General features: G+C 39.3%; 2 protein-coding genes across 5 annotated transcripts in view; one reads left to right on the top strand and one right to left on the bottom strand.

Annotated features, from left to right (window-relative positions):
• Positions 1 to 13,080, top strand: part of LOC136240488 (uncharacterized) — a 29,412-nt gene extending 16,332 nt beyond the window's left edge. Inside the window, exon 8 of the mRNA XM_066031478.1 lies at positions 12,885 to 13,080. Coding sequence (XP_065887550.1) covers positions 12,885 to 12,900 — 16 coding nt within the window. The 3' untranslated portion in view covers positions 12,901 to 13,080. The remainder of the gene's footprint in view (positions 1 to 12,884) is intronic.
• Positions 13,081 to 14,444: 1,364 nt separating this feature from the next.
• On the bottom strand, positions 14,445 to 18,004 carry LOC136241666 (uncharacterized). Of its 4 annotated transcripts, XM_066032919.1 has the most exons (4): positions 15,995 to 18,004; positions 14,948 to 15,056; positions 14,862 to 14,892; positions 14,445 to 14,722 (listed from the first exon to the last, which is right to left on the bottom strand). In XM_066032919.1, the coding sequence occupies exon 1, from the start codon at positions 17,923 to 17,925 to the stop codon at positions 16,144 to 16,146; it is 1,782 nt and encodes a 593-aa protein (XP_065888991.1). In that variant the 5' UTR covers positions 17,926 to 18,004; the 3' UTR covers positions 14,445 to 14,722; positions 14,862 to 14,892; positions 14,948 to 15,056; positions 15,995 to 16,143. The 4 variants fall into 4 exon arrangements, with proteins under 4 accessions (XP_065888991.1, XP_065888989.1, XP_065888990.1 ...); XM_066032917.1 differs by having other exon boundaries at positions 14,948 to 18,004; XM_066032918.1 differs by having other exon boundaries at positions 14,862 to 15,056.
• Between the last annotated feature and the right edge of the window lie 2,414 nt (positions 18,005 to 20,418).

Below are 20,418 nucleotides of genomic sequence, written 5' to 3'. Positions count from 1 at the left end.
AGCACTAAATTCAATACAGTCATTAAGACAAGAACACATCAAGCCACACTCTCTAAATCTTCCAATGCATTCTCAATTTCTCCTAGGTCACATGTCCCTTTTTGAATCTCATGATCCTTTACAACTTCCCCCTCCACCCTTCAGGGAAGCTGTGCTGCAGACAGTAGCGACTGGGTTTCTTGACCACTCATCCAGACCTATTACAGGTATACTCCTCCTGTACTCTGCTATTGGTCTGTTGCTTGCTACTTTGCTGACTGTCTTCTCCAGACGTAGGAGCCACTTTTCACCATAGTTTTTGACGTCTCCTAACCCTTCCATGACCCAACCATGGCTTGACTAAATCCAGACTCTGACCTGTACAACGAGACAAATGTTGTAAGGAGACACAAATTACCTCAGCATCAGGATTATTAATGGGCTGGATCCTGGCACTAGTGGAGGTCACTCCATGTACATGATATGGTCCTCAGAAAGTCCTGTCCAATTTAAACTTTGGATCAACTTTTAGCATAACTAGATCCCCTTCCCTTATTTCTGATTCCTTGGACCCCTTGTCATATTGGCTTTTCTGACTGAATTGTGCTCTCCTAATTTCAGTTTGGCTAATTCTCTGATTTTCTTCAATTCACAAAATAATTCTCTTCCATACTCTTGACTCCAAAGTCAATAATTTCAATCTCGGGCTGTAAAAATCTATCACAGATGGTATTCTTGCATCTCTGCCATACAATAGAAAAAATGGCGACTCCCCAGTAGAGGCGTGTGGTGTAGTTCGGTAGGTCATTAATACCGGATCAAGTAACTCATCCTAATTCTTTCCATTCTTCTCCACTAGCTTAGATAACATCACTTTGAGAGTCCTGTTCAGTCTCTCAACTAGACCATCTGTTTGGGGGTGTCTCCCTGAAGTTGGCAACTGTTGTGCTCCTGAAGGACATCTGACAGAAACTCTGGAGCTTGGTCATGTATTATCTTTGCTGGGACACCATGTCAACACACCAGCTTCACTAAACGGGTTGCTACAGTTCTGGCAGTTCTGTCAACAGCAGGAAACACTTCTGACCATTTTGTTAGGTAGTCTTGGAAGACTAGTGCATACCTGTTACCACTGTGGCTAATGTCCAACTCTTTAAAGTCCATGCCGACACACTCAAATGGTTCTCCCACCGGTATACACTGCAAAGGTGGTCGTGGCCATCTCTGTTGTCCCTGTGTAGATAAGCAGGCAACACATGATTCACATACCTGATGAACATCAACGCTCATCCTTGGCCAGTAATAATACTGGTTAACCCTCTGTAGTAGCTTCTTAGGGGCAAAGTTTCCAGCAAACAAGGATTCATGGTTGTCAAGTAGTATCTTGTAGTGTTGTGGGGGAACTGCTGAGATGATTACAATGGATTCGATTAAACAGAGCGCACCATGTTATTTTACGACTGAGCATTTATTGGAATCAACTTACATCCTACCATCATGTCATTACAAAAGTCACTTGATAATCACAAATACAATATCTATATCTTACAGTACACTACATATCTGTCTCCTCAACTGAGTTGGAACCACAAGTCTTCGATGATTTGGGACTATACCATATCCTCATAGTACAAAATTTCATCTATCACAAAGTATCCCTTCAGTGCTTGAGAAACAATACATTTAGCCACCACTCCATCCTCTGGCAAAGTGTTACTCTCTAAATACTCAATTAACTATAACAGCTCAGGGTCCTCCCTCTGAGCCTCTTCTACTCTCTTCATTGTTAATCCAGCAATCTCCATTTACATGTGTAAAACTTGCTTGCTTTCCACAGGAGAACGTGAAAGGGAATCAGCCGCCTTGTTCACACTGCCAGGCTTGTGTTGTAGTGTCAAATTTGGAAGAAAGGGAGACAATCTTAGGTACCATCTTGCCAGGATACCCTTGGTCTGGCTCTTCAGATACGGTAAAAAAGATGACACTAGAGCCTGATGATCCACATATACAGTCACCTTATTCTCCAAGAGGTAAATTTGAAAATGCTCCAGGGCATACACCAGGGCGGCAACCTCCAATTCAGTTAGAAGCATATTTCATCTCTGTACTATTTGTTGGCCTGCTGGCATTTGCCACTGGATATCTCACATTATCTGGCCCCTCCTGCTCTAAAACTGCACCAAATCCTTTCTCACTGGCATCTGTCCACAGAAAAAACTCTTTCCCCATATTAGGAGGATGTAAAAGGGGAGCTATAACTAAACGGTGCTTGATTTCTTTAAAGGCTTCATCACACTCAGAACTCCACACAAATTTCTTCCCTCTTTTTCTGAGTCAAAGCTGTCAATGGCCTACAAATGGTAGCCATGTTTCGGACGTGCCTTCTGTAAAAATTGACTAAGTCCAAGAAAGTCCATACCTCCGGCCAAATGAGGCTTGGGAAACTCTTTGACAGCAACTATCTTAGCCTCATTTGGCTTGACCCCATCAGTAGTCAATGTGTGGCCCAAGTACTCCACTTGATTTGTAGCAAACTTACACTTCTCAGGTTTAAGACGTAACCATGCACCCTCTAGCCTTTCCAACACTTGTTCCACATGGATCAGGTGTTCCTCCATGCTACAGGAAGCAATTAAGATGTCATCAAGATACACAAACACATAGACCCACTCTGGCCCTGAAAACAATTGGGACATCAACATTTGAAATTTTGCCAGGGAATTACAGTAGTTAGTCCGAATGGCATTCGTCTGTATTGAGAAAGCTCCAAGTGGCATGTAAAGGCTGTCTTATGCTTTGAATCCTCGGACATTTTAACCTGATGATATCTCCTCATCAAGTCTAGACAGGTGAAAACTTTAGGTTGGGTGTGTCCAACCATATCAACAAGCTCATCGAGGCATTGAAAAGCGATCAGAATTGGCGTCCTTATTCACATTGTGATAGTCTACACAAACTCTAAGTCCTCCCTCACTAGGACTAACGTGAGGCATAGGGACTATTGCTTGGCTCTATACACCCCAAATCCCACTTCCAACTCTTGCCTCAAAACATAGGGCAACCTACGTGGAAGAGTCTTAACAGGTGCAGAATTACCTGCATCGATGCTGTGTGTGACTAGGTCAGTCTCTCTGAGCTCATAATCTGTGAGAGCAAATATTCCATTATGGGTCAACAGCAACTCCTCCAAGTGCTGTCTCTCTTGAGGGGACAAGTGGTCTCCAAATACCAACTGCTTCCGAAGCTCTTCACATCTGGTCGTTGCTATCTCAGGACTTTCAGCTTCACATAGCCAAACTTGAGTATCAAACTCTTCCTCCCACTCTGGGTCAAACAACACAACTTTGCACAATAATACCCACCTGTTGATCCCTCTGAAAACTGAGTGCCTCTGTACCCCAGTTGTTCAGCACCACACTAGCATTTGCTTCTCCATGCCATTAACACTACAAAATCACATGCCTGACCTGCCAGGGTACTCTCTACCGGGGTGATAACCCCCACTTCATCAGGACTACTCTCCTGTATACTGGACTGTTCCACTTTGACCTTGACCCACTGTGATTTGCCAGGTGCCAACCAAGCTCTTTCACTAAGTAGCACTCTTCGAACAGCATACTCACTAGTGCTCTTTGTTGACTCAACTGGATTGAGGGGGAACTGCAGTGCCATCAACATGTACTGTCTGTAGTCCATGGCATTCGTACCTAAAACCATTGCACAATCATGAACCATACTTTGCCAAATTGGCTTGGATGACTTCAACACAAAACAGGGAATAACAATTCCTTGCCTCGTTTGCTCAACAACAGTATGAACTGCCACAATGGACTCTGCTCCAAGTTCTTGACCAGAGGCACCCACAGGCTGGGCTTCCATATCGCAGTCTCTTTCCTTCCACTTGCTTGGTGCCCATCCATTGTGTTGCTCTAACAAAGGTAACAATTCAGCCCTTACCAATGTTACCTGAGACCCACTGTCCAACAAAGCCCTGGTCTTTACTCCTTCGACTTCAATGTATTATTTATTTATTTATTAGTTTTACAACCACACCGTACATGTACAAAATTATAGTTGATTACAAGAGTGTTGATGATAATTGGTGATTGGAGTAGGGTGGCTGATAGCTAAAGGCACGAACTGCCAATAGCTAATTACAAATACTAACTACCTACTTAAAATATACTACATATAGAGTAAAAAGGGGTAGTGTGTGTGTTGTTTGTGCATGAAGAACAGGGACAGCAAAAATGAAATGTACAGGTATTATTAGAGTTAAAATTGTTTAAAAAGTGATGCCATAGAAATTGGGTAAGTTGCTTTTTTATTGTCATATAAGATAGATTCAGGTCAATCAAGGGTAAAGAGTTCCATAATCTTGGTAGTCTGCAAAAATAAAAATGACGGTTCGAATTGGTTGTAGAAATACGATGGACTAACTTGCCTGATGATGATGATCTTGTTGTGGATACTGATGCTTTCATTGATACGTAGTTATTAATGTCAAAGTGGGGGTAGGGAGTTTTGTAGGACTTTATATGAAAAAAAGTAAATCATTTAGTTCGTATTGGTACATTAAAGGGAGTAAATCAAGTTGTATTAGTCTACTTTTGTAGGTTGAGTGATAGTCATTTAATATATACTTCGTTGCCCTCCTTTGAACTCTTTCCAGGAGTGAGATGTCTTTTAGTAAGTAGGGTCTCCATAGTTGGCTACAATATGTCAACCGTGATCGTACCAGTGTGAGGTATAGTAGCTTATTGGCTATAGTAGAATGCCTTGAGAAAGTCCTCCGGATTAGTCCTAAGCTTTTGTAAGCATTGGAAGCAATAAATTCACAGTGGGTTGAGGACTTTAAAGATGATGATATGTGAACTTCTAGATCTTTTACACAATTGGATCATACAATGGGTGTTCCGTTCATGGTAAAGTTATGTGAACCAGAATCCTTACCGAAATGAATGTGGAGAAACTTAGATTCATTGAAAAATAGGTTATTAGTATTGCTCCAGTTAAATGCTTGGTTGAGTGCATTTTGTAAGGAAATAATGTCGGTAGGATTTGATATAATCTTAAAACATTTAGTGTCGTCAGCGAATAGAGATAACAAGGCCAATGTGACACACAATGGTAGGTCATTGATAAAAGCTGCAAACAGAAGTGGACCTAGTATGCTTCCCTGAGGGACTCCTGAGAGGATGGGCACCGTACTCGATAGAGAGTCATTAATACGCACACACTGTTGCCTTGATCCGAGGTAGGCCTTAAACCAGTTCCAAAGGTTACCCCTGATTCCAAGAGACCACAATTTTGATAGTAACTTGTTGTGTGAAACCGAGTCGAAAGCCTTCTTGAAATCAAGGTAAATTACATCAACACTTTTGTTAGCAGTTAAGGCTTCCTGGACTGTATTTGCTACTGTCAAAAGTTGTTGTATAGCAGATCTGTTTGGTAAGAACCCGAATTGAAATACTGTAAGTTGCTTTAACCAAAATGGCAAGGTTTTGTCATACACTAGCCTCTCTAGGACTTTGGACACAATGCACAGCAGAGAAATGGGTCTGTAGTTCTGAACGATCGCCAGATTTGAAAATAGGTGTAATAGTATGAGTCTGCCATTCTGCAGGAAAAGTACTATTCGCTATGCATTTAGCAAATAGGTGATAGACAGGATAGTATAGGGCTGATGCACTTATTTTCCATACCTTAGGACTAATATGATCAATTCCTTGGGCCTTATTTGGGTCAAGGGCAGTGAGAGCATCATACACGTCATGTGGTGAAATAGTGATGTTGTCCAGGATATTGCTGTTGGGTGGGGAGTCCAACGCAGTATTTAAGGTTGATGAGAAATCTCTGGTAAAAACCAAGAAGAAATATACATTGAATAAGTTTGCCTGATCGTGGTCAGTGCTGGCACTGGTAATGCATTGTAGTTGGAAAACTACTATAGTTGGTAAGAAAAGAAAGATATTTGTAGATGGAACTGTTCCTGTTTGTGGAAAATTGGTTGATTAGATTATTTTCATAGTTGTGTTTGGAATCACTAGCAGTAATTTGAAAATTCTGCTCAGCAGTCTGGAGCTTAGTCTGGTTAGAAGGTGAAGGGTTTGATGTATACTTTCGCCTCATCGAGTACAATTGGTTTAACTGGTGTTGAAGGGAGGAGGTGAACCATTTGGGGCGCTGATGAGCTTTGATGGTAATCCTAGGAACAAACATCGATAATGCTTGATATATTAAGTGCTTTAGGAAGCTCCACAAGATCTCAACGTTGCTTGTATTAAAATAGTCAGTATAGTCTTGTGATTGTAAGAAAAGTAGTAAACCATCCCAGTTGGCTTTGGAGTAGTCGTACACTGACTTATGGACTTTGTGTGGTACAGTAGATGGATGGTCCACTAAAAAAGTAAAGTGTATTAGATAATGGTCTGAAGACAGGCCGCAAGGTAGGGGCGTAATCACTTGTATGTCATTAATGATGGTAGTGTTGGAAAGTATCACATCGAGTATATTTCCAGCAATGTGGGTAGGAGTGGAGATAAGCTGCTCCAGGTTGAGCTCAAAAAGAAAGTCACAAAAATCAGTGGACTGTGGGGTAGAGCCTGACATTGTGCCCCAGTTGATGTTGGGAAGGTTAAAGTCCCCAAGCAGAATTAGGTCTTCATTGAGATTGTTTGTACTTATGAGACTTTGCAGCAGAGAAAAGTATGATTGGTCAGCGTTAGGTGGAATATACAAGAGAATTACAGTAAGAGTTTTACTATGTGTAGATATTGAAGTGACCAACATTTTGGCGTCATTAGGTGAGAGGATCAGGTTGGAGGAAATATGGTTCTTGATTGCCAGCAGCACACCCCCACCTCTTCCATTGCGGTCGTTTCTGTAGATGGTATAGTTTGGGGGTAGAAGCTCATTGTCAAAAATGAAGTCTTTAAGCCAAGTTTTGGTTATACAAATGATGTCAGGGTTGTGGACATGTGCAAAGGTTTGAAGGGATATCAATTGATTACAAATGCTTCGTGCATTCCAAAGGTAACAGGAGAGTGTGTTGGGTCCATGTTGTCTAGGTGCTGTGTTGTTATTGTTGTTGTTGTTGGCTAGTCACTGAGAGCTCATAGCTTCAGGAGTTGGAGTTGAGGTTGGATTGGGTTTGTGCAGCTGATGTAGATTGGTCTGTAGGTGAGGGGTTTTCTTTGAGTAATGCACCATTTGTCACTCTGGCATGGTTTGGTCCCTTGATCTTGATGGATTTACGGTTCACACCTGATTGTAGGAGCTGCCAACGTTCTTTCAGAAGTGTTGACTCAATCTGTCTCTCAGTGGGAGAAAGATCGTGCTTTATTGAGATACCACTAGGGCAAGAGCCCTTCCTAGAAAATAAGCTTGCAACATGAATAGTTGAATTGAATTTAACTAGGATCGGTCTTGGTCTACTGGAGTTAGGCACATACTTACCAAGACGTACACAGTCACGAATAGCGTTTTTAGGTATATTACAGTCGATGCTTGCACACACCTCGGCAACTTTGTCCAGGTCTAGCTTTTGACTCTTTCCAGGTGGTGAGTGCCCATATTACATTCCGACAAGCCATAGAAGACTGCATTGTACTGACGTAAGTGGTCAACAGGTGTGAAGTTGCAACTGGTTGATTGATTGGCAGATGTTTCATTTAGGTGAGCTGCAGGATCAGTGGGAGGTGACCGTTGTAGTGAATCCAGTGTGCTTTTGATGGTCTCGGTACTTTGGGAAACAATTTTAGAAAGTTGCTGTAGAGCTTTAGTAACAGATTCGTCAATTTTTTTGTCTATATGGTCTGATAGGTCGGGTGTAATTTTTGAGGTGGCACTTGAGTTGGACAGCTTGGAAGCCACCCTTGGTTCACATGTCTTGCAGAACCAATGCAGAGATTTATAACTAGTCAGGGCTATCATCATACCAGCTGGGATACTCTGGCATGCACAACAAAACCATAGATTACATGACTCACACTGAAGCAGTTGATCCGCTTGGTTATCACAATGCTCACATTTATCGGCTTCCGATTCTTTGTCAGCTGAAGTTTCATTTGTTCGGGCGTTGTCACTGCTAGCACCACTTTCGTATGGAATAGAACGGTTCTTTCCGCGGTTGCGAGTGTGCTTGCCCATTTCTTAGTAGTGCTCACCACTGCTGGTCGAAAGGAAGGCAAACAAATGCAATTTACAGTAAGACAATTTTAAACCTTTGCAGGTACCGTTATCAACAGGATTGGCCACTGTACAACAGCTTATAGGGGTCAGGTGAAGAGTAAATTTTATCGTTAATCACGAAGCTGTACTAATAGCACGTGGGCTATTATAGAGATCAGGTAGACATGTTGGTCCAGATAGCTTAGCTCCAACCTTCTCATCTACAGTGGCTGTACGTACCTAAAACTGCCAAAGACTCTAATCCATGGAATTGAGTTAGATGACTGCCCCTCACAGCAAACTACTTCCCATACTTATCATATTAGCCTCTGGGCATAACCTTGCTATGTGACCTTCTTTGTGACATTTGTAGCACTTAATACCCTTCATCCCCATTTCAGCAGTAGCCTTGTTAGACTTATGTTCACCCTTCTTTTGGTCAGATTCCGCCTAACTCTTATCCTGGGTCTTAACATTTCGGTTGCCTTGGGTCTCAGTCTGTCCTTTACCATAGTATTCTCTCCTCTTTGGTACAATTTGAGTATTACGCCGCTCACGCTCAGCTACTCTTCCCTCTGTTCTTAACAAATGATGTAGTAACTCTTGTAATGACTAGTCCTTGATCTCACCAACCTCCTTTTGGAGCTTTATTGGAACCCTATTCCAGAGAATGGAAATCAAGTTGTCATTTGATAACTGGTCTGGAGCCATCTGTTGGTAGTCTTTCATAGCTTCCAAAAAAACCTTGTACTGAGTGAAAATCAACATTGTAATTCATGACAGTGGAGGTAGGCTGTTCTTGGCTCCATATGAATCCCATAGTGACTCCTGTAACTGGCCACAATATTGTTCCACTGTGTCTTATATTCTCTGCTTAATGTGCATTGCCAAGTGTGCTTAGCTGCCCCACCTAAGAACCAGTTCGCTAGACTCGCCAGAAAACTTTGCCACTCGGTCCCACAACTCTTTAAAACCTGGAGGTTGCTTAAACTCAGTGCCTGGGTGTAGATACCACTGCCAGTCTTGTTGAAACAAAAGACCTCGGTGTAGCAGAAAGTAGTGAGGAAGCTACTGTTGTTGGGGCTGATCCAGCACATGTGGTTACTACTGGAAACATTGCTGATACTGATGTGGGGTGCAGACTTGCTGCAGAGAAAAGTATGGGAGTACTTGTATCTGTGAACAGGGTCCAAACAATGGGCCTCTGGAAACTTCACTGTTCCCACTATTGACTGCTGACACTCTCGGTAACAAATCATCTTGTCCTTACTCCAGCAGTCAGTTCACCTTGATGAGACTCAAGTGCCAGGTTGTACACTGGTGCTGTTACCGGTAGCTGAGGCAACTTATGCCTGCCACTTGTCAAATTCTCAGCTACAGTTGTGTGCATGGGTGTAGTTATTGCAGTTGTACTGTATGCTCGAGCTTCAATGCTGATAATTCTTGGCGCACTACTTCCAGCTGGCTCTCCAGCCTTCCCTTCTCAAATTTAAGCGCATCTCACTTGAAAGTTAAGAGGTCAACCTGCTGGTGCTTTTCCTCCAGCAACTGTTCATACAACCCTTTCTGTACCTGTGTACTTTCAAGTGCTAACTCAACATGTAACAACCACCACGCTAGGGTACCCTTGCACCTACACTTCGTGCACACAAAAAGCAGTGCCTTGCCCACTGACTGTATTAATACACTGTAACATTCATGGGAGGGTCTGTCGCATACCTTAATGCATCTCATATGCTCCCACACCTCCCAAAGGTCACACTGAAGTGCTTTGTCCTCTTCCTTCACTGCAAGTGACACAAGCATCTTCGTTCGCCATTCACTTCCTCTCTGGAATCCAGCGATAACTGCCATCCAGTGATCCTCCTGGTACTTCCACAGCTCAAAGGATATCTCAGTAGGACTCCAAGTTGTAGAAGGGGGATTGGGGTCATCGCCAACTGGGGAGAACTGGCTCAACTCTCTTGGTCAAGTGATCCTGTTTATACATAAATCATTTCTTCTTGAATGTTTTTCTTAGCTTTTTAGCTAGAATGGATATTCTAGATGCTTTATGTTTCTCTTTTGACTTAGTATCATTGACTCTGCTTGGAGCTGCTCTCAACCTGCTGCTCTGGCTGATGTCGTACACTCGTGTACTATCAGCAGGTGAATCAGGTGCACTGTTAAGCCGCTTGCTAGGAGGAGACTCAAAGCTCTTTTCCAAGTTTCTCTTCCCTTGTGCAGTTTGCAATTTTAGCTAGTTGACATTGTACTTCTTTCATTTGGTCTTGTAATAACTTGCTTGCCTAATCAAATACACACAGATGTGGTAAACTCACTAAACTCACAATTTACCTTATTGTACAAAATAAAGAGAGAAAAAATTCAGGATGGAAATTACGCTGGTAAATGTCTTTCAAAAATTTGTAACTACCTCACAAAATATTTAGTGGCACTTTCAAATAACTGCAGACCAAGGAGTATGACATGCATCATGTCTGTCTCAATACAGTGGAACCTCCCTTAACGGTCACCTGAGTTGGGCGGTCACCTCAACATAGCAGCCGCGTGACTATGATCCCGACCAATTCCCAATCATTTTGTACAGAAATAGTTTGCATTAAGTGGTCACCTCTATAACACGTATAACAGCCAGCTGTAGCAGTCCCAAACAGCACTTCGCTACACAAAAGGCCTCTCACAAAGCGGCCAGCTACAGCCATTACAGTGAGTAAACTAGCTGCACTACTTTATACTTCTGTAATACGGATAAGTTATAACTCACAGTATAGAAAAGCTCATGGCCACTCCATGGCTTTGCCTCTTCGTGTGATTCTAATTAAAGCTCACCTTACTATCTTGATCCTGAATTTGCAATTGTGTAGTTAACAATTCGCCGTCTTTAAGGAAGTCCCTGTTTTTACTCGCATACTTTGTAGCCAGGGATCATTATCAGCTCAATTGCTGTCTCCAAACTCAAAGTAGCTTCAGGCTCTTTTCTGCTAATTTGTCTGTTAGCTATGTAAGTAAGCGATGTACTGGAGTATAGCTGAATGAATTTTTATAGCTAAACCTGAGTATATAAGACCCTGGAACCTTTGTATAAAGGCCAAACCTCAGTTTATGGCCTATGGCTGCTTTATGGAGGATATTGAGTTAGGCAGCCACCTCTCTATAAAGGTCTAATATTTCTGGCCCGAAGGTGACTGCTTTAGACAGGTTCCACTGTACAAGCATTCTTCTTTCATCTTCTACTCATTGTAGGTGTGGAAGTCACATTCCAGGTCACATTTCAGTCTTGAGGAAACACAAACCTTGGCAGACATGCTGGCGTCTTGCCTTGATATATTAGCTGTAATGGAAGGAGCTCACCATTTAGTGCAGCACAAAGCACTGTGGTGATTTGCCACTTATCATTGATACCAGCTGCTTCCACTCTCTTGAATCCTTTAGCCTCCATTGTCCACTGTGAGCCTGGCACCACAATGATGCCAGTGTGGTCCCAATTTAGAATGAGATCAGATGGCACATCTTCCATATCAATGACAGCTTTTATATCTAAAAGAAACTGTTTTTTCAGTTCTTTGAAATGTGATGGCTCAACTTTAGCTGACGTTGTAGCATTCCTTTTTACAAAATTGATTCACTGATGTAGAGACTTAGCCCAAACGCTAGTCAGCTCAATGGGCCCACCATTTTCCTTTAAAAGACCTTTGTTAAGTTTGTTTACTATTGCTTCACCACTAGCTATAGTAACAGCAGTAGTAAAGATCCCCTTTTTCTCACAAACTTCCTTGATATAACTTATCACTTTACCATCTAAATCTTCACCCAAAAGAAGTTTTCAGCTATGGCAAACTTTTAACTTCAACATCCTTCTTCTTGCTGCCCCTCCTTTAGCAGATGCCATTTCAGCCACGTATTTCACTTTCTACGTGCTGATGGAGCTATCTTAAATCTTGGTCTGAAATTCTCTTGCATACCTTCGAATAGCTGCAAAAGCGTGCTTTGCAATCTTCACCTGTTGAACGGTGTTAATCTTACATAAACACCTCGTTTATGTTCCACTGGGGGTTCATGAGTGTGATTTCCGAGGTGGTTTCTTGAAGACAAGGGAGAACAAGTCTTGGAATAAGCATCGTTGGCATCTCATATAACTTCAGGTGGCATAACTGCAGACAAGGGGGCCATTTGGATCAGGCAGCTGTTTATCTTGTTGTTTCACAACAACTCCAGCAGTCAGCTTAAAGTAGCAATATAAACTATTCATCGCAGCACTAAAATGTAACACGGCAGTCAAGTGTACAGTGACCTCAGGCTTTATAGCTACGTAATAGTTGTTTCAACACGTAATCCTATGAAAATATGTAATCTTATAATTATGTACCTACGCAATTGCCACAATAAAATTTTCATAGAATTTATTTTCGAAGGGAACGTGCTCAACAAATTATTCGAAAATAAACTTTGAAAAATACCCGCTATACAGTACTTGATTTACAAACTGTAAATCATCATGAAAAGGATTTTGTGCAAAGTGCTGGCCCACAGTCTGACTGCTCTATTAGAGTATTTCAATATTTTAGCAGAATGATCCAGCATTGCTGTAAAGTGTTTTGGTGTATCTGTGTATTAACATGATGACCCTTTCCATTGGCCATTCCCAGTTCTACTTACCCTTTGACATTACTTCCTTTACAAATTTGGTCACATACGTGTAGTATTTAAACATGTATTATTATGTTTTATAGGGTAAACAGGCAGTGACAGTGTGTTTGTGCTCACATCAATCTCTTATTACATAAACTGGATACCAAATCTGTACAAATGTCATTCATGTATAACAATGTTGTTAGTGTGTATAAGGTATAACCTAACAAGCATATGACTTTTTATGACATTCTAATAAGCATTGTGTCAATGATGCGTACTATAATTTGCAACAGAGCCATACTTCAAAGAGTTTACTGGGATTGTGCAATAATTGCCATCAATAGTAACCAAACGGTGCCCATGATAAAAATAAGTGTGTGAAGTAACACGGATATTTCAGTAATATGGTTGCTGTAGTTGCCACTAAACTACATGAGTGAAAACATGATAGCATTAAACCAAATGGCTAATGTTAGAGTTCTGGTAAGCGGATCCCTGAATCTGGAGGTCTGGCAACATGTTCGTTTATGCCAGTATTTTCTTTAGCATACTGGTATGAAGTTATGTCCTTACTTATACTCCTTACTTTACAGTAACTATTAAATATACTTGGTTGAATAACACAAAAAAACTGGTGAACCCATTACCACATATGCATATGCATTACCATTTTGCGAATTACTGAAATATTCGTTTTACTACACAAAATCTTATACCATTCAGTACCATTGGTTAGTGTTATTTCTTGCTACCATGCAGTGCGATAAAGTGTTTAATCTCTCATTTAACAAATGGGTATTATGTAATATTCTGAATAGTCAATGTTTTCTTGTCAAGTACTTTATCATCAGTTTCCACTGTACTACTATTCTGTGCTTCCAACAATCTGCATAGCATTAACTATTAGATACTTATCAGTACATTGTCAACAACATCTGCTACAGAGAGCAACTGAACATTAGTTACATGCCAGTTGCATATATTCTCACAAGCCCAGCTGGATTATGCTAACAGTACAATACATTCTACTGATTATACTCAGTTTGAACTAAGGATACAGTAAATGTCCATTATAATTTATAAAATACACTTATAAATCACATATTCATAGGTGATGAGCATGTTTTCCTACTGAGGTATTTGTTACACATTAAGATACACACATCCTGTGTAGTTTGTACAGTACTTTTGTTGCATCATATAAAACTACCTATTAAGTACATGGCTATTCAAACTCTAACAAGTGACCCAGTGATATGCTATTGGTGCATGGAGTGGTATAGATGTGCTGCGGCATGTTCGATTAAAGTAGAATTAATATTCTTTAAAGGTACATTGTTAGCAATGCTGTCATAAATTTAAACATTCCCTACATTGTTGGCCGTTTTCTACAAAGCAGTCATTTGCATATTATAATATAGAAGCATACATGTTTTGTCAAATTCTAGGCAAGAGTTTTAAGAGAAACACCACCATTTAAATATTTGAAAATGAAAGTTAACGTCTTTTATATATAGACGTTCTAGAACTTCTATTGTGATACAAAAGCTGTGCTGTATGTAATATGAATAAGTATAGCACTGAATATAGATTTATTATGTACTGTCAATGCCATATCAATGTTTGTTTTGCTATACACGTAACAACATGATTATATATTGATGGCAAAACAAGTCACAACAATAGTATAAATAATATAATAAAGACTTAGGACAAAGACATTCATACGTGCTGCATACACCCCATGTACAGCAACGAATAGTGTGTGCATACTGGTGTGTCTAGCTTCAACAACAGTTTGGTGATTGACAATTATTATAACAAGAACTAATGTATCATCACAAGCACATTAAAGTTACATAGCAATATAATCTTCATCATTTTCATGATCATCACCCATGACTCTATCTGGAAAGTTTAGCAGATAATAATCATCCTAGAATACAGTGAATTAACTTGTTAACAGATCAACAAACTGTAGTAGTACACATGCATTAAATACCAATGTGTCTTAACCCACTGACTATGATCTAACAATCATTAATTTTAGCTACATGTTTGCTTGTTAACTTTACCTGCTGTCCTGCTGTGAACATTCCAGAATGACTAAGCATTTGACATGTAATAGTTGTAACACGAGTACAAGGCATATCAGACTTACAGCTAATATGTAACACTTCCATTTCATTGAAAGGCTAATAGCTTGTGACAGGTGAGTAATCATCCATTCCAATATGATTGTAACCACTGGATTCGTTTTATATTCATGCCTGAAAGATTCAATTATGGCTAGGTAACACATAACATAACACTTAATGAACAGACAAGTCCTAAGGATATCACAGAAAAAGTGGAGTTGGGCAAATCTTTGGGAATTTGTAAGTGTTTTAATGCTATCATGTTGTTTAAAAACTAATTACAAAGTATACTAAACAGGCTATAGAGTGGTTAACTTGTGTGTTATCTGTAATGAGGGTGTGGTCCATATTCCAAAATGTTTGTGAGTATGCTCTTAAGACTAACATTTCCCAACTAGTAGAATAGTGATGATACTGAAACGCCTTCATCTGAGTGCATCTTGTGGCAAGACTCCAGTTTGTGGTGATTGGTTATGTGAGCATTAATTTATTCCCATAATTGATTTAAGTCGGAGCCTTTGCAAAACAAACAGGGCAATACCACTATACCTCAAGGCTATGACAAAAGTGGCCTTCTCTTTTGAAGTGCAATCACTTTCCTGGAATACATCTCGATGTACACCAGCGTACATTATTTTAGTTGTATTCCTGTGAAGAGGTATGTATCCTCTGGGATACCTTTGATCTGAGGTGTGAAAATGTTACATACCGAAACAAGTTTCCTGATAAGCAGGGTATGAAGTTACAACACATGTACAATCAAAATAATGTATTTGAGTGGATGTTATATGACTGGAATTGTGGCATTGTCTACTACCTCCTAAGCAGATGTACAACAGTACGTGATTAAGTAGTGAAGGTCACTAGCCACAATATACTTGTTACAATAATTTGTAGTAACAGTGTTGCTTAGAAGGATGTATCTACATCACCAAAACTATTGTGTAGAGCTGCTTTTATACCGCTACATAAACTTAGCCTACCTATGCATTATGTACAGAAATTGAAACAGACTAAAGATACAACCAAATCATGCACTTCACAAAACAGTAGTGTTATAACATTCTTACTGTATTTGCATGGCTGTTTATCACTATCAATGTATTTTCTCCATACCAATTTTAGAACTGACCACAATCACCAAGAACAGTATACAAATACACAGACCAATGGTAACAATGTAAGGAAGATCTCTAGCCAAACCAGCACTTCTTCTGAACTACTGGCAAAGAACACGTACTGTTTGATCGTCAAGATGGCAAGTATCAGAATGTAAATCAATGAATAAGCTGCATTGTCTACATATCGTTTGAATGGTATCACCAGTACATGGATTAGTAAGATAACAAGGAAAAATGTGAACATCAATAAAATGAGGCGGTTTATGTTTGGTGCTGATGTGCTGACCAAAACACTGAAGAAAATGATCCGATACAAAATGTAAACCAGCGAAGAAGGTCAAATTGTCCTTGTAATCACCTTGGAATGAATCTAGTACAGGTTTTAACTTGTATACAAGGAATATTTTATTAATGAATAAAACTATTTTATTCTCTCCACATTGGAAATAACAGCAAACTGTTATGAAAATTGGATGAAATACCAAGATTAGTGTAGGGACAATGATCACTGTTGTAATCGCAAATAAACAACCAATCGTATACAAACTGTAACGTGTGTTACCAAAGTATTCAATATCCCCTTGTAGGTACACCACTCTTTTGTAGTAACTTTCATTACTCACATAAGATAAATCAGCTGATTTTAATATGCCAAATGCCAACACATTTATCCTTGCAAAACAAAGAACAAGAAAGGCACAAAATCCATGAGTCGCTGATTTGTTTGACAGTCTAAGTTTGTATAAGCACCAATGACAGCAACCACAATAACAACGCAGCAAGAGGTACAGAAAGACAAGAAGCACAGGATAGAAGGATAACAGCAAGTTAAATGCCAACACATCTACTGTTCCTGCATTTGGAAACAAGCAGTACAAAAACACATCATGGTGGAAAAACTCCAGGTTAGAAATGCTATAAATTGTAATCACAATATCGGTAGCAGTTAGTGTCTCACTGGAATTACCTTTGAGGGCATAGTTGGTTCCAAAGCGATACTGGCTACTGATGATTTGTGAGAAAAATAAAAAGGCACTATTTGTTCCAATGGTCATCCTAATATTGTAAGTCATTATGATATAAAACAGTATACTGACTGGAATTAAGTATGACAAAAAGAAATACAGCATTCCCAAGTAATCATTTTCACACTTGCTGCACTTGTATTGAGGTGAATTCAATGCAACACTGTATCCATCTATACATTTACCGCAAAGAAAACCTGTTCTGCTCCTGTTACCACACACAAACTTATCAAGTGTGGTCTTGTTTGCAACCCGTGGTAACTGATTCTCATTGGTGTGGTCTTTATAACAATACCGATAAGGGCAAGAGGTAGTCAACAGATCAATTGCTTTATCTGATTTATATCCAATCCAGTAAAATTGATCAAAGTATGCTTGAAAAGATGAGAGCTCACATCCACTTATAGGTACTTTCTGTTCTGTGGGATTTACAAGACATTCACACTGTTTGGTGTCATCATTATAGCTGAAACCTGGAGGACATTGTAGCAAGGTAATTTGTAGTGTAGTAGCAACTGAATAATCAGTATCTGTCTGTAGTTGTAATTGACAAGTCTCTGCTGGTCTTCCTGCAATTTGTATTGATCCATTTGTGAAGTGGTAAGGGGCCACAACATATGGAGTAGGGGATTCATTACAGGTTGCTATAAAAATGGCTTTGCTTACATTTTGATTAAGTTCATCTATTAACTGAACTGGTAAATTGTATACCTCTCCTGGAACAATACCAAAGTTTCTCTGTATGGAGCTGAATTTTTCAGGTGATGTAGCAATTGTGTTGACATTGATAGGTGGGTAATGATAAAAAGATCTACCAGCAAAGAGTTCTGTTTCGTTTAATCCAAATGCCTTCATGCAGGGTTGTAATGTAGTGGCAAATATTGTGTTTGTGTCGTGGCCATTATTCTGACCAGCTATGTTATTAATAAAAGTAAAGTTGGCATCCCACTTACTGGGTAAAAAGTTTTCTGAAAAGTATTTGATAAAGCATATACGAGAGAGAAGATAGTCAAAAGGTGTTGAGAGATCTACATATATAGCTCCTCCATAATCCACAGCTCTGTTTTGTTGGAATACCAGAGTACTATTAGGAAATACACTAATCCATGCACCATTAATTAGTAGGATGGCTCCACCATGCAGACCACTATTGTTTTCAAACACAGTGAAAGAGTTATAACTGAACTCTGCTGTAGCACCCTCCACCAGTAGAGCTGTTGCTGCATTGCTATGAAACTTACTAATACCTCTAAATTTAATGCCAATTCCAGATAAGGCAACTGCTGCAATGCTACTTGAAATAGAAGAGTTTGCCAATTGAGAACTAGGATTCTACAAATAATTACTGTCAAAAGTACAGTTATTGACAACCAAAGTAAAAAATATACCAACTGTAATAGAATTGAAAAATTCTCTGTGTATTTCAATAGCTGAACCATACAGTGCTTCATTGCTAAGAAAAGATGAGTTGTGTATTTCAAAATGAATAGTTGGTACTGTACGCGGTTCACAACTTCCAAACTCCACAACACCACCACCAATCCCATATATTGCTTTATTTCTTTCAAATAATCAACCAGATATTTTGTATGTGTTACAACATAGGGTTTCACTACCAGTTTGGTAAATGACATAACCTATTGATATACCACCACCTCCAGGTTCATCTCCATAAACTCCATATAAAGTATTATTTATAAAACTGCAATTGAAAATTTCAGCATGAGTGAACTTTGAATTGTGTCTGCTGCGAATGTTAATGCCACCACCAGCTAGTGCTGAATTAGAGGTAAATGATGATGTAGTGACATACAATGAATTATTTAAGGCTTCACCATTAAAGAAACAAGACAATCCACCTCCTGTACCAAATGTCACAGAAATACCTGCAAAACGCTCATCAGCTTTACCACCATTAAAATCATAAAAAGCAGTATTATGATCAAATATACACTCATCAACAATATAGTTGGAACCATTGTTGTACAGATTACCAAGTGAGTCACATTCAACTAATCCTGGAGTGCAGTTGGTAAAATGTACATAAATTCCACCACCACCTGTAAATGATGGATTTTGTTCTGCCATATTCATTGTATTATTAATAAAAGACGACTTCGTAATGTTCACTGTTCCATTTGTGTCATACATTAACAATCCTATTCCATTGTTGTGAGAAATACTTGATCCATACAAGGACACATCAGTGCTGTTTTGAATATAAAGTGAACTACGTACCATAATAAACTGTCCTTCTCCAATATAATTATTACTGACATGTTTCATTCCACATCCCATCACATTCAAGTGTTCAATGACCAAGTTTTTAATTCTGATAAATGCAATATATCATAGCTTCCATTAGTATTAAGTGTGCACCATATTGTAGCAGGCTGGCTTGTTCTGGATCTAATTCGAATATTTTGTAAATCAATAATTTTGTATGATGAAGAGAGAACATAAGTGTTTGGCTCTACAATAATATCAGTTGAACTACAACATTCTGATAGTAATATCAGCACATGATCAAAAGAGCCACATTGATATGAGGTGTTGTTTAGTTTAACACATTCTGTAAGTGATAAGTTTTGAGACAAGACAACAGAGTGTTCAAATGTTAACACAACACGAATCAAGTATAATAAAACGAACCACCTCACAATGAGATCCATTATGATGTTATTGACAATGAAAGGAGGCAATGACTAGCCGATATCCGTACTGTTTTGCTATCATCGCGCACATCATGTTCTTTTATACAAACTCGTGTATGTGATAGTATATTATAGCCTATTCACATATATTCACCCTGCCCTAGTCATATGAAAGGATGTTTTGTCCTGGAACAATCATATAGAAAATTCTCTCACTACCAACCCAGTATAAAAATTTACTATGACTCGTTTTTCCCCAAGACGATGGAATTCTCTACCCTACCCTGATCTACATGGAATTGACATAGAAACATTTAGGTATACTTATTTACCTAATGATTATTACTGTACTTGTACATTAGCGTGTCACCCCTAAGGGTTTTGCTAATAAATAAACATGTTTATGTGTTCACTATAAACATGACAGCTATAATTTAACACTGCATGGTTCTTGCACTACTCACATAATTATTATTATTATGCTTATAGTGTAATGTGGTATAACAGTTCTAGAACCAGTACAGTACACAGAGCAGTGTCAAGGTGTTTACTACATTCAAATTGCAATAGTACTTGATCATGACTTGCATATCACTCAACATTTCAAAGTAATATAATGCATTGGAGTTATAGTTACATTGATCTTTAAATTAGTGTTGTACTGGTACTGTACAATTCTATAGGTTATAGTTCT

This window comes from Dysidea avara, chromosome 12 (assembly GCF_963678975.1).
Source record: "Dysidea avara chromosome 12, odDysAvar1.4, whole genome shotgun sequence".
NCBI lineage: Eukaryota > Metazoa > Porifera > Demospongiae > Dictyoceratida > Dysideidae > Dysidea > Dysidea avara.
The sequence above is the reverse complement of the archived record's forward strand: the minus strand, read 5'-3'. Positions and strand labels throughout refer to the sequence as shown.